General features: G+C 35.3%; 1 protein-coding gene across 2 annotated transcripts in view; it reads left to right on the top strand.

Moving 5' to 3' along the window:
* The window catches only part of CAMKMT (calmodulin-lysine N-methyltransferase), a 226,782-nt gene that overhangs the window by 20,573 nt on the left and 181,119 nt on the right, over positions 1-25,090 (top strand). The window contains exon 4 of one of the 2 annotated variants that reach the window (XM_068676691.1): positions 16,043-16,180. The exons of the other annotated variant lie outside the window; for it this stretch is intronic. Within the exon in view, the coding sequence (XP_068532792.1) occupies positions 16,043-16,180 (138 nt within the window). The remainder of the gene's footprint in view (positions 1-16,042; positions 16,181-25,090) is intronic. 2 annotated transcript variants of the gene reach the window in all.

Below are 25,090 nucleotides of genomic sequence, written 5' to 3'. Positions count from 1 at the left end.
AGAGACCTACTTGTGTCTTCGCAGGTCTCACAGGGCAACTCAAAGATATTTGAGCTCCTCTGTGGAGATATTCTGGCAGCTACTGATTTATCATGCCTGGAAGGAAAGATGCCATCAATCTACCTAGGGAAAAGAATAGGATGGCATCTTCTATCACAGTAGAGGTGCTCCTGTATTTCATGTGACATTACTTAGACTCAACGAGGGAGCAGAGTGCATTTTTCAGGTGCTGCTATGGAAATTTTCTTTCTGTGTGTGTGTGTTGTTTTTTTTTTTTTTTCTCTTCCTTCCCAAGAGGAAACTTCTTGTTTTCTGTGGTGAAAAGCATACTGACTTGGATATGCTTCCTGCCTCTCTATGCCTCACTAGATATTCTCACCTCCAGATACTGCCACTCGTCTTCTGAGTCTTCTCTCGTTCCATCTGTGTGGCAGTTTGATATTGTTTACCATGTCAGAATCTCACACCCTCTTGAAAAAGTCTTCAGCAAAAAATAAATTGACTGGAAGAAGGTTTGGATAGCAACGATACATGTCGTTTTGAATGAAATATCGTATTTATGATACCTACAATTTACTATTCACTATGCTGCTTCCTCTTAAATAAAACATTTCATGATCAGGGTTAAGAAAAAACAGCTGTTTCCTCCCTCCTTTCCCCCATCCAATTCACTTCACTGGTTCAGGTTACAGCATCATCCCAAGCAGTCACATTGACATAACTGGCATAAAGCCTATGGAATGGAGCAGAAAATAAGTATATGGGGAGAAGCAGGTACCTTTTAAATTACTCTTGCTAACAGTGTTATTTTTACGAAACTATTCTCTTTTGGAATGTCAATGATTTGTCTGTTTTAGGTACTGTCCTGCAATCCTCTTCTTTTCCCCAGTCATTAAAATCTTCTGTGTATGAGGTGCCTGTTTGAGAAAAGAAAAATCAGAACTGTCACCAGGGATCTGTTTTCTTTAAAAAATACTTTTTTTTTCTTTTTTTTTTTTTTTTTCCCTGCAACATATTCCAGCATCATCTCACTCTGTTCCTATGCATATAAGCAGCTTGGAGAAATAGGAGGTGAAGAAGCCCCACTGAGCTCTTCTGAGTACCCTGTTTCTTCCTTGGTCAACTTGAATCTTTCATAATGACTGGTTCACCTGTTCAGGATATTCCCATGAAAGCTTTTTGGTAAAAAATAAGGATGTATTAGGGAAACCTCAGTTGCTTTTCTGTGTTGCTGAGCAATGTTTTCTGCCTTGGCACCCTGATTTTGTCCTAGATGGGTTTTTGCATCAGATCTGTTGTCTTAGTCTTTAGAAAAATTGTTGGCACAGTCTGCCTTTACTCGTTGGTGTTGCCCTTCTGTAATCTGAAGCATTTTGAAAGTATTCCATGTATGCTAAATGAATTATCATGACAAGTCGGATCTTTCAGTTTAAATTAATTAAAAGAAGTTGAAGATGGGTTAGAACATCTTTAATTAGATTGGTAGAAGGAGAAGTGTATGAATTATTTTAATTGATTTCAGGGGTTTTACTTTTATGTTAGATAACTTATCTTAATCACATTTTTAATTGAGATAGAGTAGGATAGCAATGGTAAGTATCTCTTTAGATGTACAATGTTAATAATTAAACATACTCTTTTAATGCATTGTAGTTACCTCTTTAAAAATTCAAATTTTAGCATTATTTAAATAAATAGTTGTAAATTGGTTTCATTTAGCTTGCTGTGCAGTAGGTTGTTGTGGTTTGGTTGGAACATAGGAGTTTCTTAGTATATGTTCTTTTTGCTTTCACCAGTTCTTTTACTTGCCATGTTCTAGACGTGATTTCAGTGCTGGTGTTCACAAAGCTACAGACACAAGGTGCAGAATATGTTCAAGGCATACTGTGTTTGGAGTACATCCTCGGGTAGCTAACTACTGTACATTACCACACAAAGTTGCTGATGTACCTTCCTTACACAGGTGATTGGACGCTTCTCTGTATTGAGATACAGACTCATTGGTAGCTGTAGTGTGTAGTGTGGAGGTGACAAGGACAGTCCCTATTCTTCATTTGTTCTCTACAAATGTAGCTGAAGTGATATAAATAACTTGCACCTTTTTTTGTTTGGTTTCAAGGTTTGTTTTTAGATAACTTGTAAACAGTTGCACTGTATTTCATTGAAAAAAAAATCACATTCAAATGCATGAACTCCAGTGTCTTGTTTTGAAAAGGTTGGGGTAAAATGTTTCAACTTAATTCAGTGTGGATTTACAGAATTGCATTCAAACAAAACTGTTTTGAATACAAAGTTTCTGGAATTTGAAACCTTTGATGAAAAACATATCTATCTGATTTCTTTTTTTTTCTGACAGTGGTTCTGACTGAAAAATGAAAACTAGTGAAAACTGATCCACATAGCAGTGACCAGTTGAAAATCCAGTGTGTAACTATTATTCATGTACTTAGTTTGACAAATTAAATAGTCTTATTTAGTCTCAGTATGGTTAAATAAAATTCATAGTTTTTCAAAGTATTTTCAGGCATTATTCCAGAAATCCAAATAATTAATTTTTGGTAAACTGGGTGGATTAAAAGAGCCCCTTTATACAAGTAGTTTGGTAAATGGAAAATGTATGAGGAATATGTGAACTACTGCATATTTGCACTAATTGCCAGAAATAGCCTTGTGTTTTTTGATAGATGTGTGAAAGATGTGGGTGACTGTCCCATAAAATTAAGAAACAGAACATAGTGGTTCTAGTGATGGAGGTTTCACACATACTCTCCTTGCAGTTGGAAAGTATCTCCTCTATCTCCAAGTATCTAAGGTAATCTTTTTATTAAAGCATAAAATTATAATATATATATATTTGCTAATTGGCTCTGTGTAATAAGTAGTTTATGAAATTTTCTTTTGTAATAGCTTTTTAGATATTTTAAGTCATCGCGTGCCCTTGCCTATATCTTCCCTTTCTTACATTAAGCAATCCAAAGGCTGTCATTTTTTTTTTTGAGCTGCATTTTTTTGCTATATTCTGACTTTTCTTTACAATCTAAACATCTGTTTCGTATCTTTCTTGAAGAGTATTTGTCAAAACTGGGTGCAACAGTCCAGCAGAGACCTTCATAATGCTAAGTAAAGCAGGTGATTTTGTGTTTTACAGCCTGTAATCCCAATATTGTGTTTTCCTCTTTTATACCAGCATGACTTTGTTGACTCTTGTTGAGCTTTTGACCTGCTGTAAGATCCTGATTCTCCTCAAAAGGGATCAGTTATTCCCAGTTGTGTGTTTATATAGCTGATGGTTCTTAACCTGAGTGCAATAACTGGTACTTATTTCCTTAAATTTTTTCTTTTGTTTCCAGACTTATTCTAATTCTTTATTTTTTATCCTCTGAAGCCTGATAAGCATACTGGACTTCCTAAATTGATAGATTGCTAATTTAATAAGCATATTTCTTCCATTGCCTAGAAAGAGCACAACCTAGTATAGACATTTATGGAATCTCCACTTGATAAAATCACTGACTTCTAAAGTAAAGTGTTGGGAATTATTTTCTAAAGTAGTCAGCTTTCTCAATCAGCTCTGCTTGACAAAATTTTATTTATTTATTTATTTATTCCACAAGAAATTGTCAAAAGGCTTTCTAAAATTTTGATATAAGACATCTCCTGCTTCTGCCCTATATACAAGCCTTTTGTCTTGTTACTTTGGTGAATGCTTATTATTTAACATCTTAATTGGAATTGTAATGAATCTTTAATGTGGAATATGCAACAAAAGAATGAAAAACTTGAAAAAAAGAATGAAAAATTGGTTTAGAATTTTTAATTTTAAGAAGAGGAGGGAGGGGATGAATTGAATGACACCTTATATGTAATTATAGAATGCGTTATTGTCTTCTGCACTGAAAGTCACCTGTTGATTTTCTTTCTTATGATTTCATTCACTTCCCAAAAGCCATTGTTTCAATCATTCATGTTACAGATGCTTCCTATCTAAGCTTCTATGCCTAATTTTGTCTTATAGATCTTTGGCATTCCAGTTCTGAAGGAGAAGCTACACTGAGATGTGTAATGTTTGTTGTTTTTATTTTTTTGATATGATTGGCAGTGTAGCAAAAATTGGAATGGGATTGTAACACTCTATACCTTAATGCTCTCTATTACCCATCTCCTGACTTTCCATAAATGTGATGGAATGTAAACTAATGCAATATGTGTTAGGGTGGTACTCAAATGTGTTTGTGTTTCTTGCATATGAGAAATGGAATCTGCCAGCCAGGTTGACAACCAAACAAGAGATTTATTTAAGCTTTATGTACCTTTTAACGCTAACTCCTTGTCCATTGATGTTTATTGTTGAACTGTGACCTGTGCTATGTGAATTAAATTTACTTTATTTCAGTCCATGCTAGTGCTGGCTGAATGTGCATTTCACTATCTAGATATTATTTTTAATTTCATTTTTTATGTTTTGCTTTACATGTAGGCCAATTCCAATACTTTAGGGCATATTTTTTTGTCTTGATTTATGTACTTCTTGTGTGTTTTAAATCAGCTCAGAAGAGGGAGGATATTGCACTATGTGAACTATTCAATCCATTTAACGAGTAGTAAGCCTCTTTGCTCATGTCTATACGCCTCCAGATTTGTTACAGAAATGTTAATGAAATAGAAATGAGAGACAGAACCGAGAAAACTTACAGTGGTAGTAAACTGAGTACTACCAGCAGACCTGACTTCTAACCTCTCCCACTTGTAGGTTTATTAATTGCTCTTCATCAAATCACGCTGTATTACTTTTTCAGGAGATCCTTTTCACCTTAAATGCCACAGGTGGCACACAAAAAGTTGTCATTAACTCTTCATCTCTTTGGAGCGTAATTTTCTAACCTGATGGATTCACAGCCTTAAATCCTCGTGTTTATTTAGATGCCTAAATGTGTCCATCAAAAAGTATGGAAGGAATCTTTTTATTTATGAGGCCTTGCAGGGAGATCTGGACAAATGAGAGAGCAGGGCAATCACCAACAGTATGAACTTTAACAAGAGCAAGTGCCAGATTCTGCACCTGGGAAGGGCAATCCTGGTTATATAGACAGACTGGGGGATGAGATGCTGGAGAGCAGTCCCACAGCAAGGGATCCAGGTATTTTGTTTGACAGCAAGCTGAACATGAGCCAGCAGCGTGCCTTGGTGGCCAGGAGGGTCTACCATATCCTGAGGTGCATCAGGCACAGCATTGCTGGCTGGTCAAGGGAGGTGATTGTCCCGCTCTGCTCTGCACTGGTGTGGCCTCACCTCAAGTACTGCCTGCAGTTTGGGGTGCCACGGTATAAGAAAGATATAAAGCTGTTAGAAAGTAGCCAAAGGTGGTAAAAGATGGTACAAGGTCTAGAGGGGAAGATATATGAGGAGTAGCTGAAGTCACTTGGATTGCTCAGCCTGGAGGAGACTGAGAGGAGACCTCATCAGTTTCTACAACCCCCTCACAAGGGGGAGTGGAGAGGCAGACGTTGATCCCTGCTCTCTGGTGAGCAGTGGTGGGGCTCAAGGGAATGGCTTGAAACTGCGACAGGAGAGGCTCAGACTGGGTATCAGGAAAAGATTCTTCACTGGTGGTCAAGCACTGTAACAGGTTCCCCAGGGCAGTGGTCACAGCACCAAACCTGATGGAGTTCAAGAAACATTTGGATATTGCTCTCAGACAAATGGTCTGTTGTTTTTTTTTGATGGCCCTTTGGGGACCCAGGAGTTGGACTCAATGATCCTTGTAGGATCCTTCCAACTCGGATATTCTATGATTCTATTTATTTATTTATTTTAACCTTACAGATAGCAGCTGCAGATTTTAGGTTGAGTTTATTTGATTTTAGACAAAAGTCTACTGGTTACAACACGCCCCAGTTGGTTTCATGAAAGTAGGTGAGACCAGGGGACCTGAATTAGCAACGGGAATGGGCTAAGAGCTTTTATGTGCTTGCCTACAGGGGCTCAAATAGGGTAATCAGCTCATGATCTCACTCATTTGAGAGAATGTAAAAGGAAAAAAATTCTGCAATCTGCTTGTAAATGTGCCATTAGAATGTAAAAATCAGCAGCTTTATGCATGTGTAACTGTAAGCACGTACCTAGTTTGATTAAATTCCCCTATTCACACACCTAAAAAGTGTTATGTATGCTCCTAAGCCATTTTATAAATCAGCACCCTGGTGTAGGGTCACGCTAAGACATTGGAATAAGCTAATAATATAACACAATGTAGCCAAGCAGTTTCTATACAAGGCACTTCTTTTCTGTGTCTTGCTTCCAATTTTGAAATTGTGCCGATTTGAGGTATTGTGGGTTTATTTATTATTTACTTTGATGTTTTCCTAGAGTAGAAAATATTATATCCTCTTGTTAGTGTGGTTAAAGACAGCTAAAATGAGCTTAACCAGATAAACATACATATTTTTTTTTGTATTACAACTAAGAATTCGTTTGGTAATTTTGTCGCCATCCAAAATCTGCTTTTAAAAGTTATATGTTCTGTTCTATGTTAAAAGCTAACTGGTGTTTATTCCCTATGAGGAAGAGGTGTACAGCTGCACATCTGTGGGAGAGGCTTAGTTACTGGCAGGTGAGTCTGAGCAGATTCTAACATGATTTGTTAGGCAGAAGTAGAAAAACAGAGGAAGTTGTATATATTTTACTCCTAGTTTGCCTCACAAACTATTTGAATATGATTGTTTTATGGTATGATTTTTTTTTTAATTGGACTAATGCAGTTATTTACTAAGCAGCAGTAAGCTATCAGTATTTATGAACTCTGATGTTTCTCTCTTTGCCAGCAGAGATTAGTAGGCATTACTTTCACAAAGTTACCTGTGAATAAAGAGTCAAAACCAAAAATCAGTTATTTAGATAAAATAACCCTTAGCTGGATGGGGTGAGGAAGTAGAACTGATAAGAAGAACTGTTTTTGATGCATCTGTTTTTTGTTTAACAATAATCTTTGAAAAAGGTTGAAAAGCATATAGGCCTAAGGTTACCAGGTGGAGCTTGTATTTGGTTGGTGTGTGTGCATGTGACAAATATTTGTCACTTTTTAAATCTGTATTTAGATTTGGTAAAACACTGTTTATAGTGTTTTCTATACACTCTAACATATAGAATTCTGAGACTTCTCTCATGAAGAAGCAGGCTTAGTATAAAAGTTGGGTTTTAAATGAGAGCTGCTGTGTAAGCCTCAGCATAAAAGTAGCTGCATTTAAATGTGGCAGTAGGAAAAGGCAATATTTTCCAATGACCTTAAGCTGCTTTTTAAAGTTTCATAGATGCTCAAAAGGTGGCAGAACCAACAAAACGTTACATGATACACAGGAATGAAATGGATGTACAAGTTGGGCAATTAAATGCTAAGATCTCTACTCTAGTTTCTAGATGGACAGTAAAATATGCTGTCTTTAAATTTATCATAATTTTAAGGAAAAAAAAAAAGGTATGCACTAAGAATCATATGCTTCAAGGGACATGACTCCAAATATTATCTGCTATTTGCTAGATAAACTTCTGTTGAAGATTTCTTATTATTTTCAAAGCTCCCGTGAAAGAGAAAAATCTTTTCCATTCGCATTGAATTGTCTGGTTCCAGAATTAGAAACATGCTATCATTGAGACTTCACTCCTTGCAATCTGTGTTCTAACTGATATAAATGCTTTACTATATACATCTTCGCATAATACAGCGGCCAGTTGCATGTCTCTTGTTAATCTCCAGAAGCTATACTTCACATTTTTATTTCTCAGACAAAAGTAATGGTAATAAGAATTAATGTATATTCAAAAAAAAAAAAAAAAAAAAGTACTTTAAATCTGTCTTAAATTCTCACATTATTTTTAAAATTTATTTCCTTGTAATTACTGTAGTCTTTTCTTTTGAGGACTCTGTGTGCTCTTCCGATAATGATATGGTAAACATTTGGCATTAAAATACACAGACACATGTTCTTCTGCTTGTTAGGGTAAGTGACATCCTAACAGAAGGGGAGAAGGGGAAGATGTTATGCTGGATAATTTTGAAAAAACTGAACTAGAATCAGAATAAACTGATGATGAGAGGAAACAATAAAAATAGTCTGTTTGCAGATATGAATTGTTTGCATTATTTAGAATAAACAGAGTTGTCTGTCTGACATTTAAAGAGCTCTGTACAAGTGTTATGATGGCTGAGTGTGAACTGTCAAAAAGGAACAGGCAGACTCCTGTAAATAATAAGCTCAATTACCTTTTAAAATAATTTTACAAAGTGAGCATTTACATATAGGGATTTGATTTGTAATTGCAAAATGTTTCTTATTCTGTAAGCAAAATATGAGAAATATGCATATGCTGCTCAGAAGGGATTATCCTGTGATTTTAACAGAATCAGTTTAATTGATCAGGCCCTTATGTGTGTGTGTGTAATTATTGCACATTAGTACACATATAATTATTACCTATATATTTAAACATATTATATATATTCACATTATATACGTGAATAAAGAAAAATGGGATTTTAAAGTGTTTTTTTTTTTTTTTAAAACTAAGATGTTGTTGAAGATTTCTTTTACTTGACAGTTTACTTTGACCTTCCTGAAACTAGCTTATTGGTGACATAAATATTGTAAGATGATGAAACTACAACTGCAGTGTGCCATCTTTCTCCAAATGTTTGAAAGCATTGTCAGCTTTTGAATTACTGTCATATTTTTCCAATTGTTTTTAGTACAAGTCAAATTTGACTTGCCATGGTAATACAAAGAATCTCATTGTCTTCGGCAGGTCTTGTCAAATGAATAAGAAACATTGTCTTCTCCCTAAAATTGGTTTAAAAAAAAAAAAAAGCACAAAAAATATTTTAATCTGAATGAGATGAGAATCTTGTAACTATTGAAATGTTTTCAGTGCTGAATAATAATTGCAACTTGGTGTAGAAATGAGCAGGAAACTTTCTTCTTCTTTTTAAATTGGGAATTGAACGCTGGATAACATAGAAGCAAAAAACACAACAAATTAATTACTTGATATTCTGAATGTACTGTTCCAAAAAGGAATACTTAAGGCATGCAGTTAACTTTTTATATATATATGTATGTATGTATATGTATATATATAAACTTCATTCATATTAAATATTTAACATGAAACATGGTGGTAGGTACTGCTATGATGTTTGCTTTTAATCTTTAAATTGTTCCTTTTTCTACCGCAAGTTGAAAATTTAGGCTTCATAGCCTAAGTATGGGGAAAGGATCCAGGTTGCTTTCTGATCATCTTGACCAGGTGATCAGAGGATGGAGTGGGACAGACAGTAGGACCAGTCAGGAGGGTGTCATAATACAAGAGGTGTGTGGGGTGGAGAACGAGTAAAAGATTAGAGATTTTTTTTACCCCAAGAGAGAAAACAGACTGGCCAGACAGGAATCTGTGATGAAATCACAATGAATGCAGACAGGTTTGCAAGAATAACTGGGCCAAGACAAGGATTCAAAGGTAGAAAGGAGGCTATACTAGCTCATGTTGAAGAGGACTGGGAGGGAGTGCTGGGTGCACCAGAAATTGTTTCCCGTAATGCCAGCAATAGAACTGCATTTCCAGATATCTCTCCATGCATTGCCTTCCTGTGACTGCACAGGTAAAATATGTCTTCTATTCTTTTTATCTGCTACTACATGTAGACTGTAGCGACATTTTTATTTGCTCTATTTACTTAAGCATAAAATGTCTTAGTGTACAAGTTGCAATCCTGCTAATCACCTATGTACAAGCTGATATTCCAGCTGATGGCATATTTGATGCTTGTTTCTTAGCTCAAAAAATACCCATGGAAGTATGTTAAATAATTTTTAACTTTGAGTCCTTGGCACTACAAAAATGTGCTGTTAGTTTAGGGTTGCGTGTGTAAACTGGGATTTTGCATTACTGCAGTGCATTGCTGCTTGGCATGCAGATTCTCTTCCTCAGCCTACTACAGTGTGCTTTGGGATGGTGGCTTAGTATCTTACTGTCTTCAGAAAGCCCAGGATCTAGTCCCCAGAAGCTAGTCACAGCTGAAATGGTGATTTCAACAGCTAAAGCAAAATTGTAAAACACTCAGAAAATTGAAGTTCTGGGTGTTTTGGATGCTCAGTTAGTTACACTTTCCTCTGTCTGTGCTTTAGGGCCTCACATAAAGAACTGTCTCTTTCTGACTTCTGTCTTCTCCCAGGGACTACAACACTGGGTCATAAGGCACATAGCAAGGACTGGAGGAGTTACTCTGTTAGGGGTTGCTGGTTGGATACCTTTCAAAGTGATTGAGGTGCTGAAAAGCAGACAATGAATTCTAGTAGTCTGCGTACAGCTTTCAAGCCAAATGCTGGAGAGGCTTCCTCTCTTAAATGGTGAATTCAAAAAATAAGGAATGGGGCTATGTTTAACTGAAGTATAAATATTGATTATTTTATTATTACATGAACACTGGCCTTTAGTACTGTGAACTAAAAGGAAGCAGTGGTCATGTGTTAGGTATAGTATATGGTGATATTTAATTGCATACTGCTTCATAAGGCTTACATGCGTGAGAGCTGTGCTAAGCTCATAGTGGCATTTTCTAAATAATTTTGGCATTTGTTGAGTCAAGTATTTTACTTCGCAACCTAGATATTACTTTAATGGAAATGCTTGTTGTAATTTTGTTTACAAATGTGCTATACAACAATTGCATGCACAGGCGTCAGATCACAAAAGCAAGGATCCCCAATGTCTTGAAGTAGCACTTGCTAAGACAGCACTGGCATGCCTTTTGCAGAAAATGTACCCAGAAATAATATTTTTTGAAAGTATTCTGCATTTGCATATGTATGTCTAACACACTCTGAATCATACTATGATTCATAATGCTATTATGTTTTAAAATATATATATTTATATTTTGATAAAAATCGCTAGTGTGTCGTGGCCAAATTACACATAGTAATAAAGCAGGTGGGGGTAGATGCAGGGATCTGCATCAGTTCAAAGAGTACATAAAATCAAGATTATTTTTTTTATAGGAAGCACCTATTTTTTTTTTACCTGTTATAAAGTTACAAAAAGCTTACTGTTTTAAAAAAGTATATTTGTTGCTCTTCTCAATTTTGACTCATTAATATAAAAATCAAAGAGCAGCAGAAAGTAGTGTTATTGTTGGTTTTCCTCAATACCCAGCTAACTTCAAAGCATGCAAAGTTTACGTATTGCTCTTGAGAAATTAAATGTATGTACAGCCTTTGTAATCTCTCTGAGGCATGAATTATTTAAAAACACCTGGTTAGCACATTCAGTATCTGCTGCTGGCAGTGTAGGCATTTTCTGATTTATTGTGTCTAGCATAAATACCATCAATTTAACAATCTTTTTTGTTTGTTGTTGCAAGTAAAGTTTTACAAACACTGATTCTGTTGTGATCAAACTGAGGTGTTATTGTTGTACAGAGCCATAAATTAGTAATCTCTTGGTGAAGGGATGTTCTTAATTTGGAATAGGCATGTAATGAACGTTAGGAACTGGTAAACAGGAGCAAGGAATTCTAAATCATTGTTGAATGAGAAGTTTAGAAATCCTGATTGTCCCGGTTGTACCTCCTCTTAAAGTTACTCTGAATTTTTGTGAGACACAGACACCGACTCCATTGTGAAACTGAACCTGGAAGCTTAAGTATTGATTTTTTTTCCTATTAATACTTTAAACATAAACAGTATACTGACTTTGAATCCACCTAATTATTATATAAACAGATCTGTACAAGATCAGAGATCATAAATGTTTACCAGTGTGTCTAGATAAAAGCATAGACAAAATACACGTCAATGTAAAGTTTAGCAACTGCAGTTTGAATGTGTCTTATAGAAAGTATGAATCTATTTTACAATGTGCATGCTGGGGTCTTAAACTCACCGCTGGGCCAAGCTAAAAAGGTAACATCTGATTGTGATATTACTGCAAGACAAATGGTAGCATGCTACTCTGCTTGAAAACATAATGGCTTTATACTATAACCTTTAACCCTGAAATGATGCTTGAGTGGACCTTAACTCCTAAGTGAACATGCCTGAGTAAATAAAACTGTGGTTTCACATAACAGAGAGATACATTTTTTAGATCCTTTGCTGATTATATTGTGTGAAGGTCAATCTTCTGCCCCATTTCTGAAAGTTGGGTCAGAATAGAGATTTTAGGGTCACTTCTTCAAGTATCTAAGCCATTACAATGCACTAATAGGCCCTGATAGCTCATTTTATAAGTTCTTAGCATTAAGCTGGACATTGTTTTGACTCATTTCAAATCCTGCATGTACCCTGCAGGGTTAATTAACATCTTTTTAAATGGACTTTTTTTTTAGTTATTCTTAATTAAAGTCCTTTGGTTTATTTTGTCATCATTTACTATCACCATGACTAAAGACAGAAGACTTATATTCACTTAATTCAAGATCTGTGTATTATTTTGAAATTGAACTGTTTATGTGTTTAAATCAGAAAAAAATAAATTTAAAGTGGGGCATGAAACATGCTGGGGTAGACATAGTTGAATACCAGTACAAAAAGGTTTGAAGTGGAACATTTTAATTATTTTTTTGTTCTACCCATATTTTGCAAAGTGGGATATCAGATTTTTGCCTCATGCTCTGTGTAAAATATGTTTCTATGTTACTTATGTTACTGCTATGAATCTCGTTTAAAGGACACTGAGATAATTAATAAATTAATTAGAATGATGAAGCGAACACATAATTACACAGCACATTTCAGTTTTGTTCTGAGGTAAACAGAAGCATATAAAAAAGGACATAATGAATCAAATTGAAAAAAATGTGTTTTTTTGAGAAAATTTGAGCACAACAAATTTGAAAATCGTATGGAATTAATAACATATAGACAGGAACACAGAATGCTGTGTCACTAGAAATGAGAAGTTGGTTGACCTCCAAAACAGTATATTCCACCTTCATATATACTTTTCAAAAAAATATATTTTTAATAAATGGAAACCAAAACTAAATTAAACCACTAAATCAAGTAATATTTTTTCAAAGAAGATAAATAGGAGTAACATTTCAAACTGTAAAACTAATCTACCCTTTCAAGAACACACTTCAAATGTAACGTGTTTTTTTTTGTTGTTGTTATTTGTTTGTTTGTTTCCGCCCCAAAAAAGATACATAGCAGATCTTCAAAAGTAGTTAGCGATCCTTTGGAAACAGCCTTGACATCACCTCTCCCTGCCTTGTGTCTGGACTAATGTAAAACCTTAATTGTGCTGCTAGCAGTAGCTCTGTAATATGTAGGGGTTCAGGATGCACTTTGAATTTGTATTGCTCATCAGCAGGTAAGTTAATCACTGCGTCCATCTGGAATGTTATGTCACAGTGTGATTCCTCTTAGATCTTGTGAGAAAATAAGTATTTAAAGTGGTAGTTGGTGTGTATATGTTCTGTTCTCTGAATTCCTGGAGCTATTGCATCATGAGATTGACTACTGTGAGGACTTCTTGTTCTGTGGTTTACATGACAGAGTAGTGCTGAGAGTGAATTAAGACTGATGCCTCGTATTTGAGGTTTGTTCTATTTTTTTCATGTAGACAGCATACCAGTTTCTTCTTTTCTTCCACCATTTCTTCTTCCTGCAATCACTTCCCACACCATTTCTTCTGCACTTCTCTCTACTTTGCTATTCTGCTTTCATTCCTTTGGTATAGAAGGAGTACCTCATATTTTCTTAGCTGAACCAGAGCCCTGTTCAGAGACAATGAACTGTAGTCATCCAGAAAATGTGCTCACTGTCATGTGTATGCATGGAGACTTTGTTGCACAGCAGTGTTTTCTATGTCTAGAAAATTCTGAAGTTTCAATGCTGAACGTTCTTCATCTGCTATGCAGCCAGCACTGGATGGCTGCAGCAGGCTCCACGTCAAACTTCTCAATGCCCAGAAGTGATTGGTAATTTAACAGGTTCTTATATTGCATGGTTTCATTTAGAAGTGAAGTTGGCATAACCCAGCAGCATTCATTCTGATTAATGTGCCATCCATGTATTAAAAACAACAAAACAAAAACTGTTTTCATGCGTACCCTGTGTTGTTTGATCTTTGTATTTAGACAAAGCATCAGATATAAGTGAAATGTAAGCTAGAGGATTTTATTTGAGAACTCCCTATCTCGTTGCCCTATTGCCTCCACCCTCCCATAGTTGCTTTTACACAACTCTTAGTCCACCTCCCCTTACCCTTGTGGCAGGGCTCATAGCCATGAGTTGGGAAATGTAGATTTTTGTGGCTACTTTGAGATGGAGAGCAGAAACAGTGAGGTCTGGAGCAGTTTATCCATAAAGTACCCATAAAGGTGCAAGTATGTATTTAGAACAGGAGCATTTGTTTCCTTTTCCTTTTCCTTCCTTTCTTTCTTTCTTTCTTTAAAGGAATGTAAATTAAAGAAGGTGAGATCTCTACACATGAAACTAGAATATATTCTTTGTCTTGATGTGGATTTAAAATTTGTTAGTTGAGCACATTCTAAAACAAAACAGGGAAAACAGCCTCCATAAAGGAGTAGCACTTGTCTACTCAGTTAACTTCTGCTTTGAAATAGTTGACTTCTCATCCTTTGAGAAACATGTCCAAGTTAAGAAACCTGTAAATGATGAACTAGACACTTACAGGTGTTGTTCCACTATATCCTGTGTTGATCTAGCAGCTGCTGATTGAAGGAGGTAGTCTTGTCTAGTCTATGCTTGATCATATATTGCCACTTCTATGCCTTCTTTTGGCTCTAAAGCTTTTGATACTGATCATTTAATTGGTGTAATGCAAAAACTAGCCCACCCTGAAACAATTATTTCTTTTTAAAATTTGATCAATAAACCTATCCAGCACTGCATATATTCTCATTATCAAAAGCTCTGACATTAAGAAGGTGGCAATACATATCCAGAATAGGGAGGAAACACTTACTTCAGTGGTTGAATTGGTTAGACTAAAGTAGGTGTAGTCTGGAAGCACATCTGTAATAGATGTTTGTTCTGAAACAAAGGGTTTTCTGATTTACTTCAGGCTGGATGCTAGCTTGGTTAATGAGATGAAAAGTTTAGCTGACTTCTCATGTTCTTAAAAGCAAGCTATTAGATCTCTTAGCTTTTTGGGTCTAACAACATATAAAAGGGCAGCAAAACCTATTTTTATTTGTCATTATGAGAGCCAAATGTAGCTATGAGTAAATAAAGGCAGCATGTTTGTATGGTGAGAATAAAATTGTTTCATATGGTCACTTTGCAGAGTAAGACTGTAGTTTAATTTCTTCCAAAGCAAGAAAATTAATAGGTCAAGAGGGAACACTGCTCAAAATCACGTAGACTTCTACAAATGTCTTTTATTGTTCTCTGTACTCTCCATCTTAATATTAAAGGAACAAGAGCTAAGAAAATATTATGTAAGCATGTTCAGTATTTTTCAAAATGAGAATCTTGGCTGTTGCAGTTTTAGGGCACAATGAACACTGATTGCCTAAAAAGTTATTTTAATAATTCAACCTTTTAGCTTGAGATTTAGGGAAAAGTGTTTTGAAACCATTACATTCCTTTTGATATGTTGTATAACCTAAAATGGATAAACTAATTTCTGGTTTTGGAAGATGTAGATTAAGGTATACTTTGTATCTGGGATGAGGTACGTTTAAACCTCTAATTATTTGAAATTATTATACTTACAAATCTCTGAAATTGTTTTAAAATAAATAAAAAAGAATTCTGGCCGTTGCTACTCTACCAAATGCCTCTTAAGACACCTTCAAAAAATTGCCCTCTTTACATGTAAACTTTTTTTAAGCATGGGTATGCAATGAACGGTCAAGAAAAATAGTTTAATAACTGATTTGTAGTCTTTTCCTCCTGTTTTCACCACCAGACTCAGAGTTTGGAAAATTCAGACCTGCGGACTTCAGGCATTTTTGTATCTCACTGCTTTTAATTTCTCTATCAATTTCATACTCTTATTTATTCATTCCATCTCTTCGCAGACTTCCATGATCTTTCCCCCTCACCCTCTGAACAGCAGAAAGGAAGGCTTGGGCTGCGTTGCACTGGCAATTATTTGGTGTTAGGAAGTCTTCTCATTATGCCAGAGGCTCAATGTTTGCATCCCTTCTGCAAATGCTGTAGGTAATCATTATCCTGTATGTTTCAATTTATACAATTCACTGTGGTCAGATTAAGGTTAATTCTTCCCAGTTCTCCTTCAAATCGGGCTTGCAGGGTCTCCAGTTCTCTCAGGTGTGTGAGCCCTGGCATTGTTCTCTTTGTTGACCCTGAACAAAGGTGTTACAGAATTGCAAACTTGTGAGTCATGTCCTAATGTTTGTTTGTTAGGTTTCAGAAGAAGCTGTTTATTTTAGTAGGCAATTTTCATGTGTGACGAGGTGAAATGTTGAGAAGGCAGCCCCTCATCAGTGGACAAACAATTCCTAAGAATTTAGCTAATGGCCCCCCTTCAGTGCAGAGAATAGATGGCAACAATTGTACTTCCAGACTAAACCAAGAACTACTTGTTTGGCTGCTAGGTGTTAATGCAAATTTGTTCTTCAGCTCATTCAACCCTAGGGCTCCCATCCTTTGATTTAATTAAATGTAATTGGTTACATTGCTCCTCCCAGGCCCCTGAGGTGTTTTTGTTTATTGCTCACTCTTTGCAATAATGCTTCAATTCAAGGCACAAAATGCTCGATAAATAAGAGCTCTTTATCCTGTGTTGGATTTGCAGGGAGATTATTCCCCTCAAATAGTTTGGTTTTACTGTTAAAAGTGAATGACTAGTGAAATAAACTCATTGGGTGGCAAAGCTAGCATATCCAGAAGGAAGGAAATCAGAAGGGTAAATTAGATGAGATTAGAACAAGAAATGAAGTTGTAATGTTAAATTAGTAAGGGATTGCAACTGGTGTTGTAAGAGCCATTGACACTTTTAAATGATGCTTCAATTAATAGGATTGCTATTTATGCACTAATATATTTTAAAGGTTACTTTTTCAAAAGTTTATGATTAAGTTGCTTGTGTATTTTTATTAAGTTGAGTTAATGTTTTAAATAACAAATACACCAGCTAGCAAAAATTGACCATTAGGAAAATATTTAGTATGGTTCTCTAGCTGAAGATAATGGCATATTTGGTCAGGATAATCATATTACTTCACTTTGAATTTTAAAAATATATTTAAATGCGTTCTTTATAGGGGAGGTTTTAGTTGGAATTCTGTTCACAAGTAATGTGTTATTTGTATGTAAGAAATAGTCTTAACAGTTTTTATTGTCGAAGTCTTCTGCTGTTGTCCTCAAGGTAAATTTTAAATTTATCTATACCTTCACTTTCAGTATTTAAGCATTCTTGCATCCAACTGGTCTTTTTTCCTTCCTACAGTGCTCAAAGAAAAGGCATCTTATCATATATAGTGCTTCTATCTTTCCTCTCTGTTTTTCAAGCTTTGCTTTCTCTCTTGAGAACAGATACATGGGACATAGCTTATTAATGCACCTGGCTTGTAGACTTTAGGACCATAGGATCACACAGCGCAGATCGTGCAAAAGAATAAAACTCTGTAACAGTTTGTGTCTGATTTCACAAACACTGTAAGGCATCTAAAACGGCTCTACTGAAGAAGGTGAAGGTGCTTCTCCCCCAGACTCTCATTACCATTCTGTCCCATCACCAGGCTCAGTGAGTAAGAGAATATGACCAGCAAGGGAAGAAGTAGAGGGACACAACACTGAAAATTTAGGTCAAGGCAGGTGGCAGAATACTTTGGGCAGCATTGGAGGATGTTGCTTTCTGGCTGAGGCTTCCATGCTCTCCTATTTAGATACCTGTCACTGAGGCCTTTGAGGGAGTGCTGGGAGTGGAATTGTGCCTTCTGGTAGCACTGAGCACTTCAGTGATAATCTTAAGGAATAGTTGTTTTTTAATTATAATAATCAATTTATCATGTGCAAAGTTACTTTATTCTTGAGAATGGTAGGTGGTTGATACGGCAAAACCATTAGCCCATGACTGGAAGACCACGGAGACAAAATGGAGAGCAGATTGTTAACAGCTGCTAAATCAAAGAAATTTCCCTTGGCATCTGTCATTGGCTAGGCTAAAATAGGCAAGGGTCAAATGAATTCTTGGTGAATTCATCATGAAACAATGAACCTGTGTGTGAGCCAACGGGAAGAAGAATTCTGCTATTAAGGGCCTGGGAAAATGCTAAACATTTAACAAACAAAAGACTAACCTGAAATATAGCACCTCAATTATTCTTTTAATCAGCTGGTTGATTGTGAAATATATATATATTGAAAAAATTGTTCCAAGTGACTGCAAGTAATTGTTGTTGCTATAGTAGTTTTAAGTCTGCCACAAGTTTCATGCTTTTCAGAAACCACTGGAAACAATGGTGCTGAATCACGAATGTATTCTAGCCATAACAAGATGATAGCACTCACATTTCTAAAAGAGTATCAGCCCAGAACACAACTCTAAATAGGCACTCATTAAAAAAATACAGCTATCAAACACTTTCAAAGTCCCGCGAAACAAGATAATCTATTCCATTTTTTTTGATACTCAAGTCTATTTATTTTATTTCACTTGGATCTGAAAATATTTGCATAATTTCTTTAAATAGCGCCAGAAGGTCACTTGAAAAGATGTTGTTTCTCATTGTTCATGTAGCTTATATCCACTTAAGTGGAAAAAATGAGTTTCATAGTCAAAAGACTCTATTTAAAGTTATCACAATGTAATAAGATGCCTCTTGTATATTATGTAAGACCTGCTTTCACTAGGTGAAGTGTATTTATATTAATAAAATAATATAGAAAAAAAATCATTATGTGAATAGAAGGCCCTATTCAGAAAAGGTCTTCAAATTTCCATGCGGGGTCAAAACACTTTCAGAACTATGAAATGGAACATAAGTAATATTCTTATTCCTGAGCTGTTATAGACAGGAAATAAAATTCTTAGAAATATAACTGTACTTATAACCCACAGCCAAATAATGGGATTCATTCAGCAAAGAAAAGGAATGAATTTCTATTCAAGTCATTGCTAATCTGAACAGCACCCTAAGCTTGGTACTAGAGTGTTGTAAAATGCCAGGAACCTACCAAAAAGGAAAATGGATAGTCTTTATTTCTAGGATTTTGTGAAGATCTTAGGATTTTTAGTAAGTATATCTTTGCTAAAAAGAAAGCATTCTTTATTATACCAGTTAAAATCACAGATAAAAGTTTATGCTCTTTATCGCTTTACTGTTAGTTCCACAAGGGAAACAAATAGAGTATTTGATATCATTTCTTCTAACTTCTCAATAATACTTCTCCTGAAAATTTTAATTCAGAAACACAGGTGTAGATCCTCCATGAATAGTTCATTGTCATCAAATTGAAACAGGATACTTGCCTTTCATCATGATTTCAGTGCCTTTAGGTTTGAGTTTTGGGTTCAACATTTTTCACTGGAGTCCAGTTGATACACAAAACTAAATGAACCCCATGAAGACTATACCAGCAAAAAGAGAAGCATGTTTACTGCTGATTTTTAGACACAACACATATGTTCCTTTCAGTTTGCAAGTTAAGTTTCAGCAGCTTTAATAAAAATACCCAATGCTGTTGGGATGTTCTGGCTTTAGTGTGGTTTTACACACTGCCCTCCTTTTGGGAGTGTATCTCCTCTAGACTTTTTCCGAACATGTCTCCAACAGCTTCCATGTGTCTCCTCCATTTCTCCTTCTTCAGTGACTACCAGCCTTTCTTAAAAGGTGTCTGAACAGAAATGCTGTGGGCTCATTTGGTTGGAGTTTGGGAGAGGAATGCCTTGTTACAGCAGTTTCAGAGGCAGTTCTAGCAGACTGTTGGTCATGACCTTGTCCCGCACAGGTCTTCCCTTATTACTGAACCATTCCCCTTATTTTTATTATTATTTGCTATTACTAAATTTGCTATTTGCTATTCACCTCTGGATAAGGTGAATGAAAATTAGTTTCAGATCACTGTGTGTTATGTATTGCAGTGGTAGTTGCATCACAAAATTGGTACAGAGAAAGAAGTTTGAAAAACGTCTATTAGGGGGACAACTGCTTATATAATTGCCGTGTTTTTCTTTTTCTGCATTTCACAGAACAGATTCATTTGTAGTCAGACTTGCGCTGATCTGTTTGTATAGATCATTCTGAGGTTGATGTTGAAGTTTTTCTGTAACAAAATGGATTATTTTTTCATAGCCGTTGGAAAGATAAATGAAAATTTAGAGAAAATAACACTGGACTGTCTCACAGACAATTTTGTTGGCAGTGTTAAGTTGCAAAATGCCTGAAGTTTGTGAATTTTTTTTGCGAGGCAAATGCATTAATCACAAAGCATATGCAAATGTTGCTCTAACATGTTGAAACTATGGTGAAGTTTGTGTCCCATTTGTGGTAGGTTGTTGATACCTTGGTCAGAACACATGGATTAATACCAGATTGTGGCCTACATCAGAAATGTAACTAGCAGGACCTCACTTACGGATAAAGAATAGCAGGGGGTGTTGGTATACAGTTAAGTCTGTGCTGGAACATTAATTGCAGATTTCCTGAGTTGCATGAATTTTGCTGTGGGCTTTGTCTTTTAGCTATAGCATTGCATTAGTGGGAATTCACATACTGTGGTGATGAGCGCAGTATAATATAAGGATTAGATAGGAGCTGAAATAGAGCCAACTGCTGGGCTCTGTTGATACAAGTCTGCCAGCAATTGCTGTTCCTGTACTACGCAGTTGTAGGCCTGGATTTTCAATAGAAGTGCCAAACAATTTGAGTTTTGTACATCGGTGGGGAAGCAAGTTTGTTGAAATCTTCATATAAGTCACAGATTTCCTGACCACCTATCTTGTGGAGAAATTCAGCTTTCATCCTCTTTTCTTCTTCTGGGTTTGAAGATACGGTTTGCCATTGGGAGAGCTATTTTACTTGCATCACCTTCTGTGAATATCCCCCCTGCTCCTACCCAGTGGAGGAAGGAAGGCTTGATTTATTGTCTTTACTCTTTGAGGTCCGGCTTCTGGAGGAGATAGTTAGAAGCATTCCTATTCTAATAACTTTAATGAGGTATTTTAAATCATTATTGTGGATGCTGTTGCCAACAGGGCTACGGGATTTCTTGCTGTATTAAAAGACTTTGCTAGAAACTATTGCCTGATCCTTCAGATTGGGCTGGGTTGTAGTTGCATATCTACTATGCCCTTTGGCCTTGGATTGTTTCCAGGGCAGTTCTGAATCTTACATATGTAATCTTGTGGACCAACTTGCATCATCACGAGAGCTCTAAATGATCAGGCAAGAATCCGTTTAATCAAATGACAGTATTTCTAGACAGACGGAATTTCTCTTGAATAATGTCTGAGGAAATGGACATAATACTTGTTTGATAGACCCTAGATTTACTGTGCCAGATGGCAAATGCCAGCCTGACCTTCATTGTTCCATGTACTGCTCATTTTATTTCTCTCGTTGTTTTTCCACGTGCAGAGTTTAGCCCACTGAGATTTGGAAATGGATGGACTCTACCAGTAAATGTGGTGAAGTGTTACTTAATTTTGACGTGACAACAAAAATGCTATATTTGGTGGTAATAAACCATATTCTCCAATAATTTACTAAAGTAACTTACTTCAAAACTAATCCATTGTAGTAAAAGCTATTTTTCTATTTCTGGAAAATCTGGTTAATGAATATAATGTTATTATGAAATAATGAGAGTGGTAAATAAACACTAAATATCTTTAACATGGAATAAACTGATAAAGGATACTAACTATATATTTTTTTTCTCCTTAACCCTATAAAATCTGTCAGTTTTGTATGATTTAATTCATTCAGTTAGGCCTATCTGTTTACAGTGTATGAAACTCAACCCAATGCAAATTATATCACTGCTCATTTCACACCTCTCCTTCTCAGTTCTCCCTTCAGCATTCTCAAGTGTATGGTAAAATTTTTAAAAATATTAATTATATTCCTTAGGTCAAAAGAGCTGGAAAGTTCTTTATGTAATGTTGGTGTTATTGCCATTGCTATGTTGTGATATCAACATTGCTTTTAATAAATTCTTTGTAAATGTAAACATCATTAAGTCTTTTGAACAACTAAACATCAACTCATGAATTTTCATAAACTGCTAATGAACACTTATTTATTATTATGCATCTCTGCAATTTACTAACAGATTTTCAAGACAATAGTCAATTTTGTAATCTTAATTTTATAAAACCACTAGTATTTTTTTGTCCCCTTCAACCATTTAATATGTAAATTAGGCATTCTCAAGCTTAATGTTATTCATTTTTTATAAAACAAATACATCATTAATCTGATTAAGTTCTTGGATGAGAGTGCTGTCCTCAGATCATTGTGGATCATTTATTGTTGGGCATACATCCAAAAAAATAGATTCAAGCATGGCACTTACAGTCTAGGTTTAGTAGAACTGTTGAAACCCTTAAATGACATTTTTAGAAGAATGCAAAAGCAGTGCTTACTTGTAATGGCAAGCATTATGCAAAACTTAGCAGCACTTCTTATCCTTAACTGCAGCTCACTGATAATAATTCAGAGCTTAGAAATGATGTTCTTTGATGCATTTTAAGAGCATAATATAATAAAGTCAGCTTAGTGTATTCTAAATCCTGTCATTATTGAAGTGTGTTGGTCACTATGAGACACGCTCTTCCAGTAGCACTAACCACTTTACATCTGCAGACCCCTTGTTTCTGAAGTTTGCTGTGGCTTTCGTTTTAACAGATTACTTCAGGTTGAACACTGACAAGAAACAGTTCACAAGAATGAAAACATCGTGGTGTATGTGATTGTGCAAATGTGTTGGAAAAATAAAAGACAAACCTTTACCTGTAGAGAATTCATGACTGCTTGGTTATTTTCTAGTCACTGCTGTGAGTCCTGTTGTTTGATGTCTGGATGGATTTTAATGATTTCAGTACTGCTGCAAAGTTGGGTTCTTCCGTTTCCCTAATGTCACGTCCATTAAAAGGAGCCCCATATATGTGTGTTTTACAACTTTCCCTAGCAGCCATGAAGTCTGTTTGCATTCAGCAGTAGCTATGCAACTTCATAGGATTCTGAGGTCTGCTTTAAAGAGAGTAAATTTAGAAATTAATAATTACTGATTATTAATTACCAGGGGAAATACACTTTTTAAAAAGTTTAGTTGAATATGTCTCAGCAGAATAAAGCCATAACATCTTCATCAGTAAAACAAGTGGATGCAAGTCTGAAAATAAAGTGGTTCAATCAATAAAAGGGAAGAATTTTTCAATCATTTCTGTATTTCCAGAGTGAGAACAAAACCTTCCATGTTGGACAAAAGATATGCAGATCTAAGAGCTATAACTTTATACAGACTTGAAACATTTTTATTTTTTTTTAATGAAGGTTTCCCATCTAAGTTTTTATGTGAAGGTTGGGATGCAGGAAACTTCAGGCTTTGATTGGAGAGAAAGTTCCATGTTTATTTAAAATATTCAGGTAATTACATTGGCAGTACTGAAATTGTAAAAGAAAAATTGTAATTATCTTATAAGGTGCAGGCCTAAGAATCATACACTTTTCTAAAATGTGACAAGAATGATTTGTAAATTTGGTGTTTAAGCAAATCATAGACAGTCATTCAAAATCCCAACTAAATTAATCTGGGTCTGGGAATAAATGCACATGGAAATAATAGCTATATCTTAGAGTAGCTGAATCTTCTTTAAAAAATAAAAGTATGAAATGTACTTTCTGTAATGTCTGTACATTATATTTTTCTATTAAATGTGCTAGAATCTGTTTTTTTTTTTTTTTTTTTTTTTTTTTTTTGTCTCTGTAATGAGAGGATTCAGTAATGAAGCCACTTAGGAATTTTTAAAGCTAAAAATTTCTTCTGAAGCATTAATCTTTTATGAATGGGTTCAGGGGACATTTAATATTTCAATTTGCTGCATTTTGTCTTTGAGACTATTTTAAAAATAGGACTAGAGCTTATAATATTTTAAGCACTATTATGATATTAAATATTTCTCACTGATGTAGGTACAGTATTGCAGTAATTCAATGTCATAATGTCACTGTAGATTAAAAGGATGTTCTGGCCCAGGGTGAGGGCTTCATAAATATTTCAATCCAACAATAAAATTTTGTAATTTAGAAATATCAAATACATTTTTTCATTGTCATCATGGAGAAAATGTCAGTTAATAATAGATAAATATATATCTTATGTTTTCAGGAATAGATGTCTTGCATGGGTGAACTGAAAACTTGTGAATAGAAGGAATATCAAATAATAAATTAATAGAACAGGTAGTTCATTGATCTCTAGTAAAGCCTATGAATTTTTTTCCTGTGCTTTTAAGTTTTATGACTGTCTGAGATTTTTAGTGTTTAATAAAGAAAAACAAAAGCTTTTAGGCTCTGGGGCATTCATATCTATTCCAGTTTGCTATAGTGACATCTCTTCTTCTTTATAAGCCATCTTCCACTTCAGCAGTTGTTGGAAGAGGGTTTCTTGCGCTCCCAACACAGCCAAGGGCAGCCAGAATGGTTGTCATTATACAACCATTCAGGATACATTCAGGATTATACAAACATGTCAGGATACATCTTCTTTTTTTTATACACCCTTCTACCTTTTTTTTTTTTTTTTTTTTTTTAGGAGCCATACCTCTGGTAGTAGAGGCTTAAGAAAAGCATGAAATAATTTGAGCCTCTCAAGTCTGCCCTTGCAGCCTGTGTTTACTTTTAGTCACCTATCGCTTACTGTTTGTTCTTGAAGCATCACTTCAAAACCATAATGCATGCACTTTGATCTGAGGATGAATTTTAACAGTATGGCTGACTACTGACAAAAGATTTGAGCCCATTCTTTGCTTTTGTCGTCTCTGGTGCTTTTTTGGCCCCTAATTGACAACTTCAGGATGTGTTTGTTTGAATATGTTATTGCAGTATTTTAAATACAATACTTATTTTACAAAAATTTCTTTTGTGCATGTTGTT

Source organism: Anas acuta, chromosome 3 (genome assembly GCF_963932015.1).
Source record: "Anas acuta chromosome 3, bAnaAcu1.1, whole genome shotgun sequence".
Taxonomy (NCBI): Eukaryota; Metazoa; Chordata; class Aves; order Anseriformes; family Anatidae; genus Anas; species Anas acuta.
The sequence above is the reverse complement of the archived record's forward strand: the minus strand, read 5'-3'. Positions and strand labels throughout refer to the sequence as shown.